Source organism: Medicago sativa, chromosome 6 (assembly GCF_051527215.1).
Source record: "Medicago sativa cultivar Bolivia chromosome 6, Bolivia_mono, whole genome shotgun sequence".
Classification (NCBI taxonomy): domain Eukaryota; kingdom Viridiplantae; phylum Streptophyta; class Magnoliopsida; order Fabales; family Fabaceae; genus Medicago; species Medicago sativa.
Genome location: NC_140754.1, coordinates 77,348,818 through 77,375,655, shown reverse-complemented (window position 1 = coordinate 77,375,655; position 26,838 = coordinate 77,348,818). Strand labels below are relative to the sequence as shown.

General features: G+C 37.3%; 2 protein-coding genes and 1 pseudogene across 3 annotated transcripts; 2 read left to right on the top strand and 1 right to left on the bottom strand.

The window, feature by feature from the left end:
- Positions 1 to 3,535: 3,535 nt before the first annotated feature.
- LOC146916982 (uncharacterized) lies at positions 3,536 to 4,744 on the bottom strand. The gene has a single exon (XM_085721788.1). The coding sequence runs from the start codon at positions 4,742 to 4,744 to the stop codon at positions 3,536 to 3,538; it is 1,209 nt and encodes a 402-aa protein (XP_085577914.1).
- Positions 4,745 to 4,799: 55 nt separating this feature from the next.
- LOC146916981 (uncharacterized) lies at positions 4,800 to 10,718 on the top strand (annotated as a pseudogene). Its single transcript, XR_015015410.1, has 5 exons — positions 4,800 to 5,226; positions 7,123 to 9,234; positions 9,317 to 9,631; positions 9,717 to 9,822; positions 9,928 to 10,718. The product of XR_015015410.1 is annotated as an uncharacterized LOC146916981 (transcript).
- Positions 10,719 to 19,700: 8,982 nt separating this feature from the next.
- Positions 19,701 to 23,833, top strand: LOC146916980 (putative terpene synthase 2). Its single transcript, XM_085718833.1, has 7 exons — positions 19,701 to 19,875; positions 20,317 to 20,596; positions 21,272 to 21,643; positions 21,742 to 21,960; positions 22,216 to 22,354; positions 22,890 to 23,138; positions 23,402 to 23,833. The coding sequence occupies exons 3-7, from the start codon at positions 21,339 to 21,341 to the stop codon at positions 23,693 to 23,695; spliced, it is 1,206 nt and encodes a 401-aa protein (XP_085574959.1). The 5' UTR covers positions 19,701 to 19,875; positions 20,317 to 20,596; positions 21,272 to 21,338; the 3' UTR covers positions 23,696 to 23,833.
- Positions 23,834 to 26,838: the final 3,005 nt, after the last annotated feature.

Below are 26,838 nucleotides of genomic sequence, written 5' to 3'. Positions count from 1 at the left end.
CTAGACTCTAAATTGACGCGTAGAATTAAAATCAACAAGTATTACAAGTATACACTCAATCACATAGCCCACATATTAATGCAAGACTCCCACTAAAATGCACGACTCTAATGCAAGCACACAAAACATCATCACCACTCTCATCATCATCATAAATAAACATCAACAATATCATGATCACAACAACATACACAACGTCATTCTCATCATTATTCTATTATAACAAAATCATTTCCCATCATAGTAATTTTTTTAACTATATATAATATTAATCGTCATCAATATCTGTCACAGTTGTAGGGCTCCTCATCATTACTCTCTATCATCCGTTTATATCCCCATCCTATCTTTTCATTAATCTACACCTTACGTGTGACTCATTGTACGTCAACATCCCTTTATTTTATTGTATTATTCATCTCACAGACGTGCTCTATTCTCTCATCTATTCTACGCCATCTATATACTTTATCCTGATATCATACTCTATTCCTCATTCATAGTCTTAAGATATTACTTGTTCATTACCATTACATATAACGTCTCCTCTCTTTACAACTAGGTCGTACCTCACCATCGTCATTAACTCCTTCATACTTATTCTTCTCAATAAAACAACTTTATATCTTATTACTTTGGTCTCGTGTTCGTAGTCATCTATGCATCACCCATTCCCCTAATTCTTAACTCCGTTCTAATTCAAAGTTATTATCTCACCTTAACATTAATTTCTACTTCAGCAACTTCCCTCACTAAGACTATATTATAATCCAAGGTTTCATTCTCTCGATACTAGTTGTTATTATTATCGTCAACCATTATAACTATTAACTCTTATCATCTTTCATATCCATCTTGCTCCTTTCTAATCGATCACCGTCTTATTCATCATTATCATCATTCCTATTATATTTCATTACTTAATATACAACTCCTTATCTTCCCTTACATTTCGGCTTAACGACCCGCTCATCGTTTACAATCATCTAAATTAGACTTCTACATTCTCTATTAATTTTTACATCTTATACGTTACTATCCAACATTCATCTTAAGTTCTTTAAATACCTTCACTCTTTTACTCTTTCACTTAACGGTATTCCTAAACTCGTTATTGGTTTAAGGAGATTATGTATAACCTCATAAGTTACTCGGACGAGCACCTACTTCATATCCCATTTTATCATCGTCTTATACCCCTTTTTACTAAATAGTGTGTTTTTAGACTCACCATGTATCCACACTATTTGCTCTATTAAATTATCGTCCTATAAACCTTAGTTAACTGGATATCTTTTCTCACTGTTATTATCACCACCGACCTTACCCAATGTTTTTAGTCTTACTAGCAACATAACCCACTTCATCATTTACTCGTCACCCTAAACAAGATGCATCATCAGCATTACTCATCATTCACAAACATCATTTATTACATCATTCATCATCACCATTCAACAATTATCATATCAACATAGATCTTCATCCTACGACAGTAACCTCTCATCTTTAAACAACATCTTACACAAGCATATGTACACATCACATTCCTTTGTTATTCATTACTACATTTGGAATCTACCCTCGTCATTCGTTCTCTCCTTCACTACAACTTTCATCCTAATAATATACCCCATTCTCTATCCTAATTTAAGTGTTTACCCATCTACCAATATTCCTCGTAGAGTCATCCATATTATCTTTCACTTCCTATTTCCAAGTCATCTTGACATTCTTAATTTCTCATAGACTATTATCTTCGGTTCATAAGTAAGCTTGTTATTATCTTGAGGCAATCACTTTTACTTATGCTCGAACTCACTCCCTCATCTATATATATAATTTAGGAGTACTTACATTTACTTTACACCCTAATGGATTTCTTAAAATCACTACTACTTTTATAAATGTTGAAGAGTCCACTAAAAGGATTGTACTAAAATTTCATTAACAACGCATCATGACCCAGGTGCGGTGCTTAAATCATAACTCAAGTCCTAGAGGGACTAATGGATTCCATCCAATGTTAAATTAAATCTAACACCTTTATCTACATCTTTCATGAAGATACCTAAATCCAATTCGGTACAGAGAATGGTGGAAAGATTGGTTTTCCTAAACCTATACAGATCACATGGCCGTGCTGACCCCTGTGTAGTATTTTGATCATAATTCACGTTTTGGATGTCCTCTTGAGGTGAGACCTAAACCAATGGAAATCTAAAGTCCATACCTACCACTTTCATGTTTACACCGAAACCCAGTTCAAAACGGAAAATGGTTAAGAAATACAGTTTTTATTTGTTAAGTTGGGCTGACAAAATCGAGGGCCGATTTTTAAAATCGGGGCCCGATTTTTACATAGTCAAAACACTCAAAATTTTGAGCCAGAGACGGTGGCCGATTTCCCAAATCGGGGCCCGATTTTGGCTGACAGAAACTCGACCAAAATCGATCCAAAAATGCATTTTCTTCCTATTAATCACTTCTAACCCTCTTAACTCAATCCCAACACACCCAAATTGTCCCTGACTAACACTCTAGGTTTACTCTACTGTTTGCGCATTAATTCACTATTAAATTATCCAATTTTACACTCGTTCAGAGTCATGTTCTTAACCCTAATCTCAAAACTAAGTTCCCCTAATATCATCCTTTCAACAACAATTTTTTAGATTCATTCATCATAGTTCTCGGTGGGACTCTTCCTCTTAACAATAATCATAACTCAAAAACTAATTAACCCCAACAACGTCTTCATCATCATCATAACAACACTCCTACTATAACCCCTTTTCAGCCCCACATCAAAATATTAAACCCTAAAGATGAAGAGATTCTCCCCCTTACCTCGAATTCGTTGGTTGAAACCTCCGGTTTGGCTTGTTTGCAACCAGGGTTCTGATTTCTTCTCTGCTTCTCTCTTTTCTCCTTTCACGTTTAGCTAAAAAGAAACCGACCAATCTATTTTCCTAATGTACTATATATATTCGGGCCAACCATCTTCTTAAACTCTTCTAGTGCTAGTTACTATTCTTTTGCTCTTCCCCTCCCCCACTTATTTAAATCTTACTTTTTGCACACCTGTCACCTTTTATCTATATTTTTTCTTTGTTTTGAGTTTTCTCCATTCGCCTCATTTAATTCGTTAAGCCACCTCTCACTCAACATTATTACTCTAATCATTTCTCACCACGACTCACAACATAACAACAAGGCAACAACAATAATATCAATCCATTCACTTACTCACTACACTCAATATAATAATAATAAATTTTAAAATAAAGTGGGCGTTACACAAAAGGCCAAGGGGAAACTAAGGACGTTAGTTCAGCGGGAGGTGCTAGGTGCATGTCCCGTGTCGCTGACATTTGTCGCATAAGTTCACGTAATCTTGGGTGTCTTTTGACATGGTAGGCCAGTAATATCCGGCTCGTAGGACCTTTTTCGCGAGAGCTTTCGCACCAAGGTGTTGTCCGCAGATCCCTTCGTGGATGTCGGCGAGAACTTTTTGGGTCTCGTTAGGTCCCATTCACTTGATAAGTGGCGTTATGAGACCCCTTTTGTATAGGGTCCCTTCCACGAAAGTGAACGAGCAAGCCCTTCGTTTTAGCCTGGGATTTTCGTTCGGGTCAAAGGGAAGTTCCCCACTCTCTATGTATCGAGATATAGGGCCCCTCCAATCTTCCATTCCGATAATCGAGTTGATGTCTCGCGGTTGAGCTTCTTTTTCTTGGATGCTCAGTTTGTCGAGAACCTCATGCATTACGGTCTTTTTTCTGTTCGCAATTCGTGTACTTGCGAGTTTTGAAAGAATGTCTGCTCGAGTATTCTGTTCGCGGGGAACGTGAGTTACTTTGACAGTTTCGAATTCTTTCATCTTCTCTAGTACTAACTGAACGTACTTTTGGAGATGGTCTTCTTTTACTTGGAACTCTCCTGTGACTTGGGAAGCCACGAGTTGTGAGTCGGTGAAGATTTTCACCTTTCTGGCCCCCATGTCTTGGGCGGTTCGTAAACCAGCCAGGAAGGCCTCGTATTCTGCATTGTTATTTGTAACAGAGAAAGATAAAGTGAGGGAGATTTCGACAACGATACATTTGTTATTTTCGACAATTATTCCGGCCCCGCTCCCCTTGGAGTTGGATGACCTATCCACGAAGACGGTCCACTCCTCTGAGTTATCCTCAGCTGGGAAAGTCATCTCGACGAGAAAGTCGGCGAACACATGTGCCTTCAGTGCCTTTCTGGATTCGTAATGTATGTCGAACTCAGATAGTTCGAGTGACCACTTCATCATCCGACCAACTACATCTGGGCGACCCAGGATCTGTCTGATGGGTTGGTCTGTCCGGACCACCACCGTGTGAGCTAGAAAGTACTGCCTCAGTCTTCGGGCTGCTGTGAGGAGCGCGAGAGCTACCTTTTCGATCCTCTGGTACCTTGTCTCAGGCCCCAACAGTGCTTTGCTTGTGAAGTAGACTGGTTTTTGTCTTTCCGTCGTTTCTCTTATGAGCATGGCGCTTACCGCGTCAGAAGAGACAAATAGGTACAAGTACAGTGTTTCGCCTTGATCGGGTCGCGAGAGTACGGGCGGTGCCGAGAGGGTCTCTTTGAGGTGCTTCAGAGCGTTCCCGCATTCCACTGTCCAATCGAACTTCGTTTCTTTCCTCAAGAGCTTGAAGACAGGAAGGGCATGTTGAGTGGATTTTGCAACGAATCTGGAGAGGGTAGTTAACATTTCGTTGAGTGTTTGGATGCATTTCTTAGAGTGGGGCGTTGGGAGCTCGCACTACAAAAAACGCGCTCAATTGTGGCTGTTATTTAAGGGAGGTTATAAAAAACCCCCGTAAATTAGTAAAAAAGGGAATTTGAGACTTCATGCGGCACTTATTCTATGGCAGTTTAATAACCCCCACAAATTGAAACCCCTTTTTCCAATTTCACTCTCCAGCCACCTTTTATTTTACATGCGCTCCTGATTTTTTAATATTTCATTATTTTTTCCTTTTCCCTCTTTTTTTGTCATCTAAATTTTATAGGGTTACATAAACCAAACAGTGTGTCGTACAATAGCTTTCACGCTTCTCTCTCACCCGTCGAGCTAACACCAATGCTTCTCTCTCACCTGTCGAGCTCACACCCGTCGCTCTCTCACACGAAGAACTCACGCTTCTCTCTCACACGAAGAACTCACACCCTTCTGCTTATCTCTATTCAAAGGTATTTTCCCCCTTTTCAATTCTCATGCCTTGTAATTTTGGGGATTAGGGTTTCATTGTTGGTTCTGATTTTAAGCCTGTAATTTTGGATTGTAATTTTAGGAATTTGGGTTGTAATTTTAGGGATTTGGGTTGTAATTAGGGCTTCATTGTTGGTTCTCATGTTTAAGCATATTTGTTTGTTCTTCCTATGCCACCGTTTTTTTTTGAATCGGCGTATATAATCCTATGCCACCGTTTAGTATACGGTCCTTGCTTGTCTCATATTGTTCCTCTGTTTTCCTCTGTTTCTATCTGTTTTTGAGTTAACTTAACTGTGTTATAGATTTGTTTGTTTATGAGTTGGATTATAAGTGTTAATTTCAGTGTTATACATACAAATTATTAGTGTCAAAGTTGAAGCTTTCACTCTTTTTACACTGTCGGCTAAGCCTGCTAATTGAGATTATTATAAATCAATAAATTAGAGAATATATTTTCTTTTTAATTAGGACTTGTTGACTCCTAGACTCTTATTGAATATTGAAGTAGCAAACTCAATATTACATAGAAAATACGAGATTCCTTTGATTGTTTAGCCTTTGATTATGGTGTGAAAGACTAATTTAGTTTCTGGAAAAATATGGTGTGAAAGACTGTATGGAAGATATGGTGTAAAAAAAAAAAAAAAAATCAAAATCCATGATAAAATATCTTGATTGTGATGGACTTATAATAGTAGATGAGTAGTGAGGTTGGTAGTAAACTTCGAGAATTGGTGAATATTTGTATCATGTTCCTGATATAGAAGGAAGATAAAAACTATGTGTCTTCCTGTTTCTAATATAGTAGATGAGTACTATTTTTGATTTGATGTATGAGAGTTAAGTTATTTCACTATTTTTTATATAACAGAATTTTTATGTGTCAAATAACACTGCAGAATTTTTGTTAACGGGGAATTTTGTGTACCAAACACCACTCTGCAGAATTTTTGTTAATGCATAATCTTTCTTGGTATCAAGGGTTTGAGCATTGAAAATAATGCACTTCTGTTGTCATGTATAATAACAACGAAGAAAATTACACTCCAATTGCTTAACATAAATGAAGAGTTTGCTCTCAATTACATATAACCAATAATAGGTATATAAATTAAGTCATTGAACCGATCCAAAAATGTATTTGGTGTGCATTGGATGTATGGAAATATCATGATTAAAACAAGTCCAAAATTCCGGGATAAGTTCTATGCTATTAACCACTGACACTTTTGGATTAGATGTGTCCCGGTGTCAAATATGCGTCGGTGTTTGATACCGACATGACACTAACACATATGATTCCACAAAATTATGTCATTTTCTTAAAGTATTATTGGTGTCGGCGTGTCGGTGTTTGTGTCGTGTCCAGTATCCGTGTTTGTGCTCATGCTTCATAGGTTCTATGTCATTTGTAAGCTACTAATACTAATTAATTTAACTGTTTGTTCATTTATTTTTCTACATATTTTGTTATATACTTTTAATTTGGCATCATAAGTGGAGACTATATTTTGTTCATTTAGTACCTTATCATGATCATATCCCTATCACTACTTTTACTTAATTTATGGATTACTTTGTAGAGAAAATAGGATTATATTTGAGATATACTATATATATTTTTTTTAGGATATACTGTATATGGTTTAAATAAAGATTTGTTTTACCCACGTTACTTGTATTTGATTGTATGAAGTTTGATTTTATGAATTATCATTGCAAACATGTTTAGGTATCATGACTATTGATAAATCTTGGATTGCTAAGCTACATAATACACTTGAATACAGAGTTGGATTAGAAAAATTCCTAGATTTTGCTTTTATGAATATGGCTGTTGGAAATAGAATACAATGTCCATGCCCCAACTGCAGGTTTATGAAACCGCAGATTAGAGATGTAGTTAGGGATCACTTACTATGCAAACCATTCCCTAAAAACTATGTCATATGGACCCTTCATGGGGAGAGAAAAGTTCCAGAGTCATCGAGAAATGAAGACTCTGTGCGAGAGACATTTCATCCGAAAAATCCGATGGAAACAATGCTCAATGATGCGTTTGGTAACTATAGGCAAGATGCTGCTAGTTTAGATGAACCAGACCCGGTAGCCACAGATGAAATATTAAATGAAGGGACGAGGGGTCATTGTAGTGATTTTCGTGAGTTTCTCAATGATGGAAATCAGATATTGCAAGAAGGAAGCAATTTCACAAAACTTGAATTCATAGTCAAATTATATCATATAAAGGTCTTGTGTTGATTAAGTGACAAAGCAATGACTATGATATTAGAGTTGTTGAGAGACGCATTTCAACAAGCGAAGTTACCTCAGTCATTTTACGAGGCAAAGAAAACCATCAAAAAACTCGATCTTACTTATACCAAGATAGATGCATGCCCAAAGGACTGTATGTTATATTTGGGAGACGATGAAAAGAATTTTCAAGAATGCAAGTATTGTGGAACATCGCGTTGGAATCCCGAGAAGAAGAGAAAGAAGCAAGCTGCAAAGGTGCTACGTTACTTTCCACTAAAGCCAAGACTGCAGAGATTGTTCATGGGTTGTAAAACTGCAGAGCATATGAGATGGCATGCTTCAGACACTAACAAGGATGGGCTATTGAGGCATCCGAGGGATGGTGAGGCATGGAAGACATTCGATTTGATGCATCCTGAATTTGCCTCTGATCATCGAAATGTTCGGTTGGGCCTCTCTAGTGATGGTTTTAACCCTTTTGGGACCATGAGTAGTAAATATACCGTTTGGCCAGTGTTTTTGGTTCCATATAATCTTCCTCCTTGGATGTGTATGAAACACACTTCCTTTATCTTATCTATGATCATTCCTGGTCCGACGGCGACCGGAAATAAAAATGATGTTTACTTACAACCCCTTGTGAATGAATTAAAGGAATTATGGACTGATGGTGTGGTAACATTTGATGCATCAGCAAATGAAAGATTTAGAATGCGGGCAGCTCTTATGTGTACAATTAGTGACTTTCCTGGTCTAGGTAATTTGTCTGGTTGGAACACACATACAGGCTTGGCTTGCCCAACTTGTAACTTGGATGCGAAATCTTGTCGTCTCTATTATAGTAGCAAGTTTTGTTTTATGGGTCATCGTCGTTTTCTGAAAAGGAATCATAGATTTAGACTGAATCGTGCTCGCTTTGATGGAAACACAGAGGAACGTGATCCACCATCAACAAAATCTGGATCTGAAATTTTAATTCAAATAGCAGAGCAATTTGATACATCTGGGAGTACAGAAATTGTGAATCGTAAAAGAAAGAGATCTGAAAAAGAGCCTCCTAGGCAATGGAATAAAAGAAGTATATTCTTTGAACTTCCATATTGGGAGACTAATTTGTTGCGTCATAGTCTAGATTTTATGCATATTGAAAAGAATGTATGTGACAATGTCTTGTATACTTTGCTCCATGACAAGTCTAAATCAAAAGACAATCTCAATGCTCGAAAAGATTTGCAAAAAATGGGTATAAGACGCGATCTTTGGCCTGATGAGAAGGGGAAATACCGCCTTGCTGTGTTTTCACTAACACGTCATACCAAACGGTTGTTTCTTAACACTTTGAGAAATGTTAAAGTTCCAGATGGCTACTCAAGTAACATTTCTAGATGTGTTGATGAGAACCAACAAAAGATATTTGGTTTGAAAAGTCATGATAATAATGTTATTATGGAACAATTTCTTCCTGTAGCCATTCGCAATTTATTACCAAACCATGTTATAACAGTCTTGGTGGAGTTTTGTTCGTTTTTTAGAGAACTTTGCGGGAAAACATTGAATCTTTCTGACCTTCAAAATCTCCAAGATCGTGTTGTCATTACACTCTGTCACTTGGAAATGTTGTTCCCTCCATCATTCTTCACAGTTATGGTTCATCTAACCGTTCATTTAACAGAAGAGGCAAAACTTGGTGGTCCAGTGCATTATTGGCACATGTATCCTATAGAGAGGTAAACATATTACATTTTCAATTTCAAGTATCAAGTTTTATGTATCAATCTTGCAGAAGCTAATTCTCTACAATATTTATAGGGAATTAGGTCATTTTAAACACTTTGTACGTAACAAGGCACAACCAGAAGGTTCTATTGCTGAAGGCTACTTTGCAGAAGAGGCTCTCACGTTTTGTTCGAGATACATGGACGATGATATAGAGACACGATTCAATAGACCTAGACGTGTTTGTGATGAGTCAAATGAGAATGAGCCTTCATTTGCATCCTCCATCTTCCCTCAACTTGGTAAACCAGTAGGAGCTGCCTCAATGTTCACATTAACTCAAATGCAAAAACAACAAGTCCATCGATATGTTCTTCTAAATTGTGCAATAGTGACACCGTATGTTGAGTGAGTAACTTAAATGAAGTTTATGTTGGACTATTTTAAATATACAAGTCACATGTATTGATTACAATGTCCTTAACTGATGTAGTGAATTTAGACAATTTATCAAGAGAAGTTCAAGGTCAAGAAGGCCTTCAGCTACATAGATAGAAAAAAGAGTATCCAAAGAGTTTGTTGATTGGTTTCAAAGATTGGTAAGTGATGAATGGATATTTATATTACTATGTTTCATGTTTGACTGTGATCATATCATGGACTTCAAATTATTTTTGTTGACTGATACAATTGGTTTAATCTAGATTTTGAATCCAGAAACACTCGATACAATGTCTTCTGATCTACAATTTTTAGCACGTGGCCCTATGGACAAAGCAAGGAGATTTACTGGTTTCAACATTAATGGGTTCAAATTTCGAACTTTAGCTCGAGAAGAGGGATTGAAAACACAGAACAGTGGAGTTTTTTTGACATCCAACACATCTTGTGTTTCAAGTAGTGTTGATGGGAACTTAAGACAAGCAGATTTGCCTTATTATGGAAAGTTGGAAGACATCATTGAGATTAACTTCTATGGTCATTTCAAGGTTACTCTTTTCAAATGCAAATGGGCAGATACGACACGAGATAAAGGCTATAAAAAGGATAATTGGAATTTTAACTGTGTAAATTTTGATAGATTGATTCATATTGGAGATCGTGAAGAACATGATCCCTACATTGAGGCATCTCAAGCACAAATGGTATATTATGTAGAAGATGTGGTTAATGAAGGATGGAGTGTTGCTGTGCATTTAAAGCCAAGGGATTTGTATGAAATGGGGGAAGAAATAGATGAGGAAGTTTATGAAAATGTCCCAAATCAAGCGCAAGTACTTGAGCATTTCAATAACATTGATGATGAGTATGTAGAATTGGCCATGGATGATGTGGTTGATGATTTAGAATAATATACCCACATATATTAGTAGATAATTTTTTCATAATTTTTGTTTTTTATTTTGAGGTAAATAGTTTTTAAATACAATTTTTTATTTTGCCATAATATAGTTCATTTTGTATTTCACCTATATGTTTTCTCATTTTTATGAATATGCAGACATGGCAAGGAGAAAGCGTTTCACAATTCCAACAGAATCAACATCTCAAGCTCCAACTTCAGACAACCCTTTACCTCAAGATCCAACTTCAGCAAATTCTTTAACTCAAGCTCCAATTGTAGCCCATTCATTACCTCAAAATACAACTCCAGCCAACTCTTTAACTCAAGCTCCAAGTTCATCCAATTCTTTACCTCAAGCTCCAATTAACTCTTCACCAATTGAAGGCTCATCATATGCTACAACGAATGTTTCATCACCGGTAGATTCGTCCTCAAATGACGAAATTCCACAACAATCTCAAAGACCTAGGCAACATGTTGGGCGCGAGTCTCCGTCACATTGGATTGTTGATGCAATAGGTATATGCATTATATTTTATTAATAATATACCTCTATTGTTAGTTTTCTGTTTTTGTAGTGTTAGACGTACGTTTAGCATGTCATTTTACTGTGAATTTCTGAAGCTAGAATTTTCAGCTTCTAGTAGTCGTGCGTCAACACCATCCTACCGTGAAAACGAACGTTCCATTGTTGTTAATTACTGCAGCTCACATTTTGCTATCTTGTAGATGATTTTTTTCCCACGTCACTGCAATTCCATTATGCAAGGCTGTAGATATATGTTATTGGCTTGTTTTATCTCATTGATCAAAAGTAGGCATCTAAAATATAGACAGGCTCTAGCAATATGTTTTGTAGCAGAATATTGTTTAGATGTAATAACATATTCGGTCCACACAACTCAAGAATATTGTTTAAAAATGTAAACTGCTGAATGATGTTGTGTTGTTCTTGGTATTCTTGTTGTGTGTGTGTCTGTTATAACTTTGTTGAAGCTTTTTGTGTTTGTATTTATTGCAAAAGACCCACAAGGAGCTACTAAAAGGATAAAACTCCAGATTTGGGATGTCGTTAACTTACCTATTGGAGAACGTGTGATTGTCCCATTTGATGAACAAAATGCTCCATATGGTGAAGCACAAGCCTTGCTTGCAGGATATTGTGGAATTTTAGCAACAAATCACCAATTATTTCCGATTAATTTTGAAAGGTGGAATGGAGAAACGGGCATGCCAAAAGCATACAAGGATAATTGCTTTGCAACAGACTTAAAGGTATTATTATACATTTATAGATTTTCATTTATATATTGATTTAAAATAATCATTCAAATGCTTAAAATGTGATTGTTATATCTTTTTTGAAGCCTCGATTCCAATTTATGACCACTGAAGACCTAGCAAAGAGATATTGCAATCTTAACATTTCAAAGAAGTGGGTTGCGCATAGACAAACTATGTGGAAAGAAATATATAATCGATCCAAAACCAGGGCTGAACTTATAAGCAGCGTTCCTGATGGTGTAGACCGAATTCAATGGGCTCATTTTGTGAACTATCGTTTGAAACCAGAAACACAGGTAAAATTGGGTCAGTTTGACACATTTATTATTGTTAATTATATGATTAATAAATGCATTTGTATTTGTTTTTTAATAGGCACGTTGTAAAAAAAATGAAGAAAATCGACGCAAGCAAGTGATTCCTCATAGGGGTGGTTCTAATGCTCTTTCGAGAAAAAGACATGAGATGGAAGTTTTAGTAATTAACTTAATATGTTTTGCTATTTAATACAATTTACTATTTATTCTAACATCTTTCTATTCTAGTTATTGGAAATGGGACGACAACCAAATCGTGGAGAAATATACCTTGAAACCCATCCACCAGATAAAGAGTCATCTGCAAATGATGCAGCAATGGCTACAATTGTAAGTTAAATTGGAATAAACTATTGGTTTATGCATGGTTGTATATCTGGTTTATGCATGTTTTTGACTTGGTGATCACTTGCATACTAACAGGAAGAAATTCAAACGGGTTTGACTCAAAGTAGTGTTGATGAATCTGAAATTTCTCCGGATGATGTTATCGGAAGAGTGTTTGGGCCTGAGCACTCTGGAAGAGTGAGGTCCATGGGTATGGGAGCAGTTCCTTCTAATACATTTAGAAATAAAGGAGTTCGACTTTCAAAATTGAGTAATATTTCAGCTGCTGCTTCTACATCATCTGATACCGATTGGAAAGCAAAGTTTACAAGCTTGGAATCAGCATTTAAAGCTTACATTATAATGAAAGAAGGAAGGATTCGTGATGAAGTAGCTAGCTTCTTTGGTCCAAATGTAAGTTCTGTTATGATCCTTCTTTTTTCCTTTCTTTGACTAAATAATACATCATGTGAACTGTTATGATTCCTGATGAAGTAGCTAGCTTCTTTGGTTTGGTTACTAAAATTGATTTAGGTTGTTTGAAATTGGTGTTGAACTTGAACTAGGTTGTATTATTGAGAGAATGAGAGTGTACTTCCTCTAGAGCTGTGGTGTTGTTCAACAAGTTTTGTATTTTTCTTGCGGACGTTATGTTATGTTTTGTGTTTAAGGTTGTTTGCCGTGAAGCAATGTTGTATGTATTCTTTAATGTGTTTGCTGTTGTACTGAACTATTTTAAATTTTTATTGTTCTTTCTTGAGGGTAGCTTTGCTATCTTATTTTGTTTTGTTGTATAATTGAATTAGGATGAAGAAATTTTTTCCGGTTATGCCTAGAGACAAAGCTAGCATTAGCAGTATAGCATTTGCTTTGTAATTTGGATGTTACAACCTCTTTTAATACAACTTATTATTAATTTTTTTATTATTTAATCATTTGACAAAAAAATATAGCCCCACTGATATTGGAAGTCCAGGTCCGCCCGTGGCTAGCTTAGTGTTTTTCTTAGTTTGGTTTAGAACATGATTAGTTTAGTGTGGTGTTTGTTTTAATTTTTTTCAGTAATTTTGTGGAAGCTTCGTCAAATATTTTAACTAACGAAGTGTTTTCTTTTTTAATTTCAGTCGACAGATCTTCCAAGTGAGCTAATTCACCTTTGAACGCAAGAGGATCATGTGGTGGAAGCAACATCTGATGTTTTTAGATTATATATAATGGTAGAAGAAGAGATACTGACTCTATATTTTGTTATGATGATATATATTCCTTTTAGAGGAAGACATATTTTATTATATATAATGGTAGAACAAGAGATAATGACTCTATGTTTTGTTATGATGATATATATCCCTTTTAGAGGAAGACATATTTTATGCTATTATTAATTATGTTTTGTATTGCGACAATTGATATTAGATTATATATGGGTATTTTAGACTAAAATATTTAAGTTATTGATGATATTTATTTTTGAATTGAGTGTATTGATAAAATCAAAAAATTAAATCTTACAATACCTTTAAACTGCAATTAAAAACAACTTAGATTAGATACAGAAAAAAAATGATAAAAAAAAAATTTATATCATCTTTGTATTAGAGGAGGTTAAAAACTCCCACAAAACAAACAAAAAGGAAATAAAAAAAATTGAAAACAATATATCTAAGGAGGTTAAAAACTCCCGCAAATAAAACACTTATATTGTGGAGGTTTTTGATATGAATACCAGCGGTCGCGAAAAACCCCCGCAGATAATTTGTGGGATTAGTATATGCGGGGGTTTTGAAAAATCCCGCAAAATAACTAGGGGAGGTTAAAAACCGCCGCAAATTATGCTTAAAACCGCCGCAATTAGGTGCGTTTTTTTGTAGTGTCGGTAAATGCGCGGCATTTATCCTGGTTCGCCTCTATTCCTCTTTCTATTAGGTAGAAACCAAGGAATTTACCCGCTTGGACTCCGAAGGTGCATTTCTCTAGGTTGAGTCGCATGTTGTACTTCGGAGTTTGTTCAAAAACTCTTCTGAGGTGAGCGGCATGATCCACCTCTAGCTGGGATTTTACGATCATGTCGTCCATGTAGACATCAAGGATATCGCCCAGAAGTGTCTTGTCATAGACTCTGTTCATCATTCGCTGATAAGTTGCCCCCGCATTTCGCAAACCAAAAGGCATTACGTACGTTGTAGTAATAGTTCCCTGATTCGGTCATGAAGGCTGTTTTCGTTTTATCTTCTTCAACCATGGGTATTTGGTTATACCCAGAATAGGCGTCCATGAAGGATAAAAGTTTATAGCCGGAGGAATTATCCACGAGTTTATCGATGTTAGGAAGAGGATATGCGTCTTTAGGGAAAGCCCTATTAAGATCGGTATAGTCAACACACATACGCCATTTTCCATTAAATTTCTTGACAAGTACAACATTGGAGAGCCAGGTAGTGTATTTTGCCTCAGAAATAAGATTTGCCTCTAGGAGATCTTTTACAGCTTTTTCTGCAGCCTCTGATTTTTCAGGAGACTGCTTTCTACGCCGCTGGGCTACATCGCTAACTCCGGGATCTACTGTCAGCTGGTGACAAGCGACGCTGGGGTCGATTCCAGGCATGTCGGCTGCGCTCCATGCGAATAGGTCAGTGTTCTCCCTGAGGTAGGCGATCAGCTGTGCTCTGACAAGTTCGGGAAGAGCTCCGAAAAGGGACCAGCTCGAACTCACCGTCGGGAACAGGTCTAAGAAGTTTCGCATTGAGCGGATCCTTCTTTTCCCGTTTTTGTTCCTTGAGGTCTTCCTTGGTGAACTTGGGATCAAGTTCGACCAAGTTGGTGTCCAGAGTGCTCGCAGCAGCTTTCCCCTTTTCCTCAGCAGGTTTGCTGGACTAGGAAACTGAGTTCTGGGACTTGTTCGCTTGGAGGAAACATCTTCTTGCAGCTTCGATGTCTCCGTTGAGGGAGGCGATGATGTCGTCCTTTGCATGGTACTTCAACTTCATATGAGTGGTTGAACATGCAGCCCCAGGTTGGGCGAGTCCGGTTCTCCCTATGATGCAGTTATAGAGAGAAGGACAATCGATTACCAAGAATGGGATCTTGATAGTTTTCTTGGCCTTCTTTTCGCCAAAGGTGACCAACAGCTCCACGTATCCCCGTGGCTGAGTAGATGAGCCGTTGAAGCCGTAGAGTTTGTTTCCAACGTAGGGAGAAAGATTTTTCTCTGTTAGTTGGAGAGTTTTGAACAGACTGGTGTACATGATGTCGCATGAGGCCCCTGTGTCAGTCAGGACTCGTCGGACATCCGCATTGGCCATCGATGCTCGTACGAGTAAAGGGATGGCGGAATTTGAGGCTCCACCAGGAAGTTCTGAATCGTAGAACGCCAAAGGTGGCCTTCCTCCGTGATTGGAGGGGGACAGCAAGTTGACGCTCATGAGTTCCTTGGATTTCCTCTTCATGCTCCCCATGGAGACGTTCAACGTTCCTCCCGTGATGACGTTGGCAGTGGGGAACTGTTCCCATGTGCATGAGTAGGGGGTGATTTCCACGTTGTAAGGGAAATCACCGAGATGTTCCACAGACATGGCGATGGTTTTGCCAGCTTCAGACCCGTCACCGATGAGCTCGACGATCTTTCTTTCCGACCTCTCTGGATGAGGAGCTCAATGGCATCCTTCAGATGGATGCAGTCATCGGTGGTGTGGCCGTGGCATTTGTGGAATCGACAGTACTTTGTCTTGTCGACCCCCTTCCTCTCCTGTGACAGAGCCTTTGGTGGCTTGATGCAAGCTTCATTCAGATCGGCGATGGCGATCTCGGCAAGGATTTTCTCTCTTGACATGGCCAAGGGAGTGTACTCGGTGATGTGACTGTTGGGCCTCTTGCTTTCCCGAGCAGCTTTACCTTCCTTCTTTTTCTTGTGGAAGGCTTTTTGGAGGCTTCAGCGGGAGGTTCCTCCTTCCTGGATTTGTTAAGGTTGTCCGCGTACAGCTCTTCCTCGTAGGCGATGTAGATCTGGGCGATCACTAGGAACTCGTTGAGAGTCCTTGGGCGATCAAGGCGGGTAGCTTTCTTCACGTTTGTGCCTTCGCGCAGACCTTTGGCGATGAGGTACCGCTTCATTGTTTCATCGGCACCCCGTACATGAACGGCTTCTTTGTTGAACCTCTCGATGTAGTATCTGATGGGTTCGTTTCTTCCTTGGACGATGGCTTCGAGGGAAGCCACCATTTTTGGTTGCGTCTTAGACGCGGTGAAATGGGTTGTGAACTCGTGACATAGGTCGCTCCATGAGTTGATGGAGTTTCTCCGCAAGTTCTTAAACCACGTAACAACTCCTCGCCTCAGGGTAGTGACGAAAAGCTTGCATTTGACGGCGCCTTGCACCGATCGGTAGGTGAGAACCGCCTCTATGTTCTCGATATGCTCATCCGGGTCGGTTGTCCGTACGAGTCCATTTGTGGAGGCTTCTCCAGTCCACGGGGAATAGGAGCTTCCCGGATACGCCGTGTGAACGGACCGTAAGCGTTATGATCGGTTCGGGTATCCCGAGAGTCCTCTGAACTAGAGGATGACCAAGAGCGCCCCTTGCGTCTGGGTGGAGATCTTCCTGGGGGAGTTTGGCGTGGCGGAGATCTCTTAGGTGGAGTCCGGCTGGGAGGGGATCGCATGGGTGGAGATCGCTGGGGGGATTTCCTTTTGGTTGATCTCCCGGGGTAACTTGGAGATCTGATGCTCACCGAGTGTCGTGGGGATCTGGAGCGTGATCGAAGAGGGCTCCCTCCTCTTCTGCTACGTACGGGGGAACGAGTCCGTTTGGCTCGAACTGATGGGCGTGTTTGCTCCAGATCTATTAGGCGTCGGTTCTGTTCCTCGATTAACGACGTCTGCCGTTGAACCGTGCGGATCAGGTTGCCAATGAGTACACCGAATGGTGTAGCATCTTCAGGTGTCTCTGTAGGGCGCAGGGGACCCTGCAGAGGTCTTTGCTGGAGAGGAACTATCTGAGATGGTTCCTACCTGGGTGTATCCACAGGTGAAGGTGAAGATGTCACGCCATCACGTTGAGGGATATGTATCTCACTTCGTATCTAGGTGTTGGCACCGTTGGCAACCATGGTGTAAATTTTGTAAATCTTTGGTTTTTAGAAGTATAAAAACGAGGAGAGCTTATATATTTTCCACAGACGGCGCCAGTGATCGTACCTGATCATAAGGTGACTGTCGGTGCTTTGAATGCGGTGGTTGTGACGGTGGTGGAATGCGTCAGAATGCTTCTTGGAGCGGATGGGGGGTGTGTACCTGCAGGCACTCTGACGCTCAAGTCAGTAGAGATCAGAGAGTGAGGGTTTAGAGGGAGAGTGAGATTCTCCCTTGGGGACTGCATTGAGTCCCCTATTTATAGCGGTGGAGGGCTGCAGAGCCGTTCTGGTGGCACACCTGGTTCTGGCGGCTACGAAATCGTGGGAAGTGTAACCGCCAGAGAGTTTATTGCGGGAACGTGCAGAATGTGCAAAGAGACGTTGGGGTTCGTTTGAACCGGTCTCGTTCGCTCTGTGCATCCCCCTTGCGGAGAGGGGGTGTGTCGCAAGTAATGCTGCCAAACGTGGAGTTTGAGCTTTGGATTGTATTGGGCCTAAGTAGTGGGCCAAAGGTCCTTTTGGCCGGTCCAGAACAGATACTTAGGTGGTGACAGGGGACTAACATTGTTATTATTATATTGCTACTTGTATCTCGATATTTATAGTATTATACTAATAATTATTTGTTTAGGAAGTAATTAGTTAGTAATTAGCGAAAGATACCGAAAGAGAGTTGGTCCTAGTAGTAAGTATTTAGGAGGTGACATTACTAAGACTGAATAGTAACTCTGCTAAACTTAGGATTTAACTCATTAGTAATTAAGGAAACAAGTATATGCTTGAAGAAAATAAGTCGTAGCCTAACAGAACCATTCTCTTAAACCCTTAGTAAGGTAGGCATAGATTAGAGTTGCCCATTTGTAGAACTACTAAGTAAGTGAGAGAGGGTGTGCTATGAGTGTCCTAAGATTCATAGATGGGCTGAACTAATGGAACCTTGGCCATCACTTCCTTAGGAAAAACTGGAATGCGAATTTAAGTTTATGTTTTCAATTACCTTAGAGACGGTAAGACCCCGCACGTAAGGATCAACGTGCGATCAGCAGGTGCAACCAGACTTAAGAGGGATAGACCTAGTTAACCGAGATTTATAGACCCCACACGTAAGAATCACTGTGTGATCAATAGGTGCAACTTCCAACCTTCTAGGTTAGTCATGTCCCAACGGCCTCATCATATGTATAGTCTACTTAAGATAAAAAAATACGACGTTCTGTTATTTAATATCCAAAATTATAAATAGGGGGATTCAGAGAATCCTAATCGCTGCTTACTTTTCTGCATCCAAAAACAGGTAAACTAGCTATTTTGCAAACAGATAAAAATTGCAAGACTTCTAACCCTTATCTTTTATATTGTGAACTTACAAAAATAAGTAAGTTTGATCAATAATGAAAACCTATAAGCTTCTTTCAGTTAAAAATTAAAATAAAATATATTTGCCTTTAAAAAATTAACAAATAAAACAACATTTAACATATGTTTGCACCCATAGTTAGTTTTTTTTTTAGTTTGTTACGCTTGCCTTCAATTTTTTTTTTTTTTTGAGGTGGCCTTCAAGTTTGTTTATATATATATACACACACACACACACTTACTTTTTTTTTGACACAACACACACACTTACTTGAGATCACATGTTTAAGAACACTAAAACTAAAAAGAATTTGGTGCGCACGCCGACAGGGAAAGGCGTATGGATTAAATTATATGTACTCCCGCCAAGCGTTTCAGTTTGGCATTGTATGATAAATAATTAAATTTTGTAGTCAGTTGTGTATATGAACATGTGCAATAAATTATATTATACAATAGTTAGAGTCCCTCTAAAAAAAAATAAAATAAATAGTTACAGTCAAAAAAAAGCCACACCATTTACGGACACATCGCTTAACCAAAATAAATACTATTTTTTTATGTGTTTAATGAACTTTTGTTGGTCAAATTATTATTATTTTTTAAATATGTACACATGTGTTTTTTTTCTGTTTATTTAAAATAAATACTTTAGTGGTACATACTGTAGTTGGATTTAATGCATTTAATCTTACTATAAATATCGATATAGACCTCTTGTTTTCCCAACCAAAACATAGAGTTGAAGGAGAGGCACTCATCGATAAAGCATTCCATTCATTTGAATATTCAAGTATGTCTCATAACGAGAAATCAGTTTTGCAAAGAAATGTTGCAGATTTCCACCCTAGCGTTTGGGGGGACTTCTTCATTCCGTATGCTTCAGAATCTTTGGTACGTATCTAATGCCCTTTTTTTTACGTGAACAACAATGATTTCTTTTAAAGATCAACAACAATGATATTTATGAAAAGTGATTAAGGAGTTCTAGAAACACTATCTTTCTCATATTTCACTCTAGAATAAAACCAAGAGAAAGTAGGTAGAGCTATAGCAAACACTCCAAAGGGTTATTTTTTAGCAATAGGAATGAAACCTGGTGTTTTAGGATTTCCAACATAGATATTACACATTGCACACCAACCACTTGGATCGTATAATTAATAAACCGCTTAATATTACTAACATTGCACACTCATAAGGAATTCAAGTTACTCACATTTACTTTGTAATATATATATTTTCAAGAATGCCAATAATATAGGATCTTTTTACTAATTAAGTGTCATTTATCAATTAATTTTAAAATCATATGCATGTTTTGATTACATACAGGAATTTGATATAAATATTGCGGCGCAAATTGATAAACTAAAAAAGGAGGTTAGACAAATGATTGTCTCAAAAATTGAGAATCCGTTGAAGAAAGTCAACTTAATTGACTCAATATGTCGTTTGGGTGTGAGCTATTATTTTGAAGACGAAATTAATCAAGTTTTGGAAGATATTCACAAGGATTTTGTTCAAAATGGAGAAATAACTCTCAAAGGCAACCTTCATTCTATTGCTGTGCTATTTAGGGTGTTGAGGCAACATGGTCTTTACGTTTCACCTGGTATTTATATCTCCACTTATTTATATTAATGATTCATTTTTTATATTTTAATTTGGATCACTATTGAGTAAAACAAACTTGTGTGGTAGTTTTTAGTTTTTTTTTTTAAAATCCTAATCGTCAAATTAATACTTTAATTTACAACATAATTTTTTAATTTTGATCATGGGGAGTATCTAATATAAACCTCTAAAAAATGGTTTAAGTATAAACCTTACATTTTTAGTAACAAAAAGAGTTTTATAATACTAAAAATTAGAGAATAACATAAGTATTTAACTTTTTCTTGCATTAAAAAAAAAAAAGATAATTGTTTTTACATAAAATAGGAAGGGTCATCGTAGGATCGGATCCATATTAAACAACCCATTATCCGTGTAATGTTCAGATCCTCGGTTCTTTACATTATTCGCTTTTACATAATTATATTTTTGATAGCATAGAATGTAAACACTAAATGATTATGAAGTAATATTAACGGTGAAGTAATATTTATGGTTTAGGCCGGTTTACCTATAGGGTAGCCATCTTATTTAGGAAGAACCTTTATCGTACTTTAGAAACACACTATACATTATCTTAATTGCTTATTGAATTTTTTAATCTTGTTTTAGTTTCTTATTACATCTCTAATGATTGTTCAACATTGTCGTGGTTTTCTAATAAAAATATTAGATGTATTCAACCAATTCAAGGACAAGCAAGGAAATTTTAGTGAAACATTGATCATAGATGTTGAGGCATGTTAAACTTGTATGAAGCCTCGCATATGATGATTCATGGTGAGAAAATTTTGGAAGAGGCATTGACTTTTACTTCTGGTCTCCTTGAGTCAATTGCAACCCAATTGAGTCCTTCTCTTGCGACACAAGTCAAACATGGCTTAAGACATCCTCTTCGCAAAAACTTGCCTAGGCTAGAGGCAAGAAGCTACATTTCCATCTATGAGCAAGATTCATCCCATAATGAAATTCTACTTACGTTGGCAAAATTGGATTTTAATATGCTCCAAAACCTACATCAAAAGGAATTTGGAAACATTTGCAAGTAAGCACTATATCCACACCCTCCTTAATTTAAAATTAAATTGAATTCAAAAACTAACTACTCTAATTGCCTATAATATTTTTGGTCTTTATATATAGGTGGTGGAAGGAGTTGGACATTGCTAAAAAACTACCTTATGCACGGGACAGAGTAGTAGAATGTTGCTTTTGGGTTATGACGGTATATTTTGAGCCTCAATATTGTCAAGCAAGGAAAATGATGGCAAAAGTAATCTCCATTTTATCATACATTGACGACACGTATGATGCATACGGAACAATTGATGAGTTAGAACTTTTTACTAAGGCAATTGAAAGGTTAGCACATCATATTAACTCAATAAAAAAAATAATCAAATCAGCAACCAAAATTTAGAGATAGAAAAACTTGAAATTTATCTCTAATTTAGTATTGAAATTAAGTGATGATAAAATTAAATAATAACTTTTAGGTGGTTGCTAATTCTATTTTTTTAAAAGTAAAATAGACATTTTCTTATCATATATTTATACACGGTCTAATTTTGTCAACAAAAGGGTAACAATTAATATTATAATGAAAATGAATTTTAGGTGGGATATTAGTTGTTTGGATGATCTTCCGGATTACATGAAGTTTCTCTATAAACCACTCTTGGATGTTTATGAAGAAATAGAGCAAGAAGTGAAGAAAGAAGGAAGATTATACGCCATTAACCACTTCTTAAAAGAAGTAAGAGTTTTATTTTATTGTTAATTTTTTTTTCTTTTATTGATTTAATTTATTAAACAAACAAACAAATATTTCATTTTCAATGTTATCTTGTTATCAGAATGAAATTTTAGGATTTAATTTGCATCCATTCTTCGTATAGATACATAGATCCTAGCATATCTTGTGATTAGAATATTTTTAAGAGTTTTGTTGAAATTGACATTATAGAGTATCAACATGATGTTATTTGATTGAATGTAAATGTTAAACATATTTATACTATCAATGCATAAAAACTAGTTTAAAAAACTTTTTATTAATTGTTTTATGAACTCAATTTGTAGCAATTAATATACGATATTTTGTTTTGTCAGAAATAAGCTTTTTTGTAATTTTAATTGAACAAAAAGATTATATATTGGCAGTTTAATTAACCGTAGATAATAGTTCAACAAAATTTCGAATACAATTTGACATCATATTTACAAAAAATACATAGGAGTTCAGGTACATAACCTATTAACAATACTACTATATTTTATGCCAATGACAGTTCAAAAATATAGTCCAAGCTTACATGAGTGAGGCCAGGTGGTTGAATGTTAACTATATACCAACAACAGAGGAGTACATGAATACATCAACAATATCAAGTGGTTACCCGGTGTTGGCTACGACTTCTTACATTGGAATGGGAAACATAGCCACAAGTGATATCTTCAATTGGGTAACTAACAATCCGAAAATTGTTAATGCTGCTGCTGTTCATTGCAGGCTTAGGGATGAAATTGTGTCTAGCGAGGTATTTTTTTTATCTAAATATATAATTTCACACAATATTCTTTGTGGCTAATATATAAGAGATAATTATTGTTCATTTTTGTAAACAAGGTTGACACAATTGTTTAATTACAATTTACAAAGTGGATATTTTTGTAACCGTCAAGAGTTAATATAATAAGATGACATAATGGTGAAATGTGACTTTTACACTGTAACTGCATAGTCATTAAACTATTGATATATCTATTGTATCTCATAGTGTATATTTTTTATGATAAACAGTTCGAGCAAAAAAGAGGACATGTTGCTTCATACTTGGAATGTTATATGAGGGAATATGATATGGATAGAGAAGCTGCCATTCAAGAATGCCAAAAGAAAATTGACAATGCTTGGAAAGATATAAATGAGGAATGTCTTAGGCCAACTAAAGTTCCATTACGTTTTTTGACGTGTGTTCTCAACCTTTCGCGTTTTATTGAGGTTTTGTACAAAGATGAAGATAACTACACACATTCCGAAGGACTAATGAAGACCTACATTAATGATTTGCTCGTCAATCCCATCCCAACATGAGCATTGATTTTGGTCTTTAAATGTTCTTTTTGTTTTTCATCTAAATAAAGTTAACATCAAATGTGGAATTTATTTTGTTCAATTCAAAATTTGTTTTAGAATAATAATTATCTTATAATGCAGATGATGTTTGATAGAGTTTGGTGTAAAATAATATTTACATTTATTGAAGAAGCATCATTGATTACATAATTTGTTTAAAAAATATCTAACCAATATATTAAAAATTATTTATAGAACAAGGTGCTCCAAGAATAAATCATATGAAAATATTAATGGGTAAAAAACCAACGTTTTAAGTTGAGCTTGGCGATCCCTCAAAAAAAAAAGTTGAGCTTGGCGATGAACTAGATTCCAAAATTACGGGCTATGTTCAAGTTGGACGACGAGGAGTTTACACTCTTCTAATGGAGATTTCAAGGTTATTGGATCATATTTCTCTATGCGATATATTTGTAGATTAGTCAATTTTAGCTTAGTGTTTCTTTTTCCTCATGATGGGTGTGCTTTCCTCAATTCCTCGCTTTGGAGGGGGTGTTTAGATTCTCCCTTACATGCAGTAGGAAACTGATGACAGATCATCATATGATTTTTTGGCCATGTTTTTAATACTTTTTCTTTGCATTTGAAGACAAATAAGATGAGAGTTAGACGAGTTGTCAATGGTTTGAGGAACATATTTTATTGTTTTCACTCGAGTCGTTGTAATTCAGTTTTATCCTTGACCATGCAACTCCATAGATGTTTTGAGTGTTTTGTAGTGAGGAATCATTAAATCAAGACATCATGTGAGAGATCAAGGATGAAGAGTTGAAGATCAAGGGTTCTTAGAAGGTTGTTGAAGACAATACAAAAGTGAAGAAAATTCATTTCAAGTTTCTAGGAGTTTCTAGACGAAAGAACGATCGAAAATGGGAAGAAAACACAAGAAATCGCACCTGAGGGGATGCCTCAGGCGCCGCTGCACCTAGCATGTGCGCCTCTGCGCCTGGCACGAGTAAAAACCCCTTATTGCTTGTTTTTCAAACTAGATCGGTGGGCAGATGCCCCATTTTCTTCTCTTAACTTCTAAGTAACCTAATGTTATAAATACAGATCGTAGCCCACTATTTTATTCATTCAGAAACATTTTTGGTTCAAAGAAAGGGTCATGCATCAGAGATTCAAGGCATAATTTCTCCTCCTTTCATTTTTTCTATGGTATGTTATCTATTGTTTTGTTATGATGTACATTGCCATAAACAACTAAACCTCTTAAAGTGGTATTTTGGGAGAGATTCAAGCGTGAATTCTTGAGGAAGTATTTTCCAAAAGATTTGAGAAACAAGAAGGAAGTGGAATTCATGCAGCTGAAGCATGGGAGCATGTCTGTTGCGGAGCATGCCGCTAAGTTTGAGGAGTTGTCGAGGTTTTATCCTTATATCAATGTTGAAGATGATATGGTCTCCAAGTGGTGAAGTTCGAGAGTCGGTTTCAACTTGAGATCCGTATGTCTTCTTTCATGAGATCCGTGATTTTGACAATTTGGTGCACAAGTGTTGGATGTTTGACGACGCAGGGAAGGTGATGACAGGTCATCTTACGTTATTCTTAGCATGTTTTTCAGTTATTTTCATTAGGTTTTAGCAGCAAAAAGGAGGAGTATTTGAAGAATTGCCTATGATCTAGAGACTTTTGTAATGTTTTCTATATCTGAGTCTGTAATTTTAGTTTTCCCGAAACATAGCAATTTCAGGGTCTTTTTTGAAGTAATTCACGAAGAAATCATGCAAATCAGCAAATCAAGAACATTTGAAGAATTTTGATGACTTAGGAAAACCAAGAATGAAGATTCAAGAAGCCTCAGGAGACTTACAACAGGGAGGAATTCGGTTTCCAAGTTCCAAGGCAAGTTATTTGAAGACGAAGACCTAAAAGGACAGAAAATCGAAGAATTTGGGCCCAAGAGAAGACCCCATGCGCCTAACAGGAGAGAATGTGCCTAGCACATGGGAAAGGCATGAAATGCACCTAGGGCATTATCCATACGCCTAGGGGATGGCTTTTGACATACACTCATGCGCTAGGCATGCTGGCCATTCGCCCCATGCAACTAAAAATGTAGGGCACAACTATTTTTTCCTGCTTTTATTTTGGTTAAAGCCCGCACTTTTAGCCCAAACCCAGGTAGGAAATCTCACTATAAATACCAGCCTTCCTCATTCAGAATTTATCGTTCAGAACTGTGGCAATTCAAGAGGAAGGCAACTTTCGAGCTTCAAGAGAGTTTATATCTTCTCCTTGATTTTCTAGGGTATGTTTTTATCTTTAGTAATTTGTTTTTAGTTAGCATGTGTAACTAAATCTTTTTAGGTTAGAATTCTAAGATGAACCTCTATTTATTTATTTTTTTGAAATTTATTTAATATAATGCCGTTTTTATTTTATTTATCTTTTGTTCGCTATTAAGTTTTATTAGGAATTCCTTAGTTTATTTCTGTAGTAGGTGCAACCCTAGATTAGATACTGATCGTACCTAATCAGAAGGTGACTGCCGGTGCTTTGAATGCGGTGGTTGTGACGGTGGTGGAATGCGTCAGAATGCCCCTTGGAGCGGATGGGGGGTGTGTACCTGCACGCACTCCGACGCTCAAGTCAGTAGAGATCAGAGAGTGAGGGTTTAGAGGGAGAGTGAGATTCTGCCTTGGGGACTGCATTGAGTCCCCTATTTATAGAGGTGGAGGGCTGCAGAGCCGTTGTGGTGGCACACCTGGTTCTGGCGGTTACGAAATCGTGGGAAGTGTAACCGCTAGGGAGTTTATTGCGGGAACGTGCAGAATGTGCAAAGAGACGTTGGGGTTCGTTTGAACCGGTCTTGTTCGCTCTGTGCACCCCCCTCGCGGAGAGGGGGTGTGTCACAAGTAATGCTGCCAAACGTGGAGTTTGGGCTTTGGATTGTATTGGGCCTAAGTAATGGGCCAAAGGTCCTTTTGGCCGGTCCAGAACAGTAGCCCCTAAAGTCGTTGCTCTTGATTAAGAGCGATGACTTAAGTGCGGGCGTTTGATCATTCGCGACCGACCACCGGAGGGTGTTTACTGTCGAGCATCTTTTCCGTTGGCGGCTAAAGAGAGTTTCGCTCGGCAGATTTGGAGACTTTGTTGAC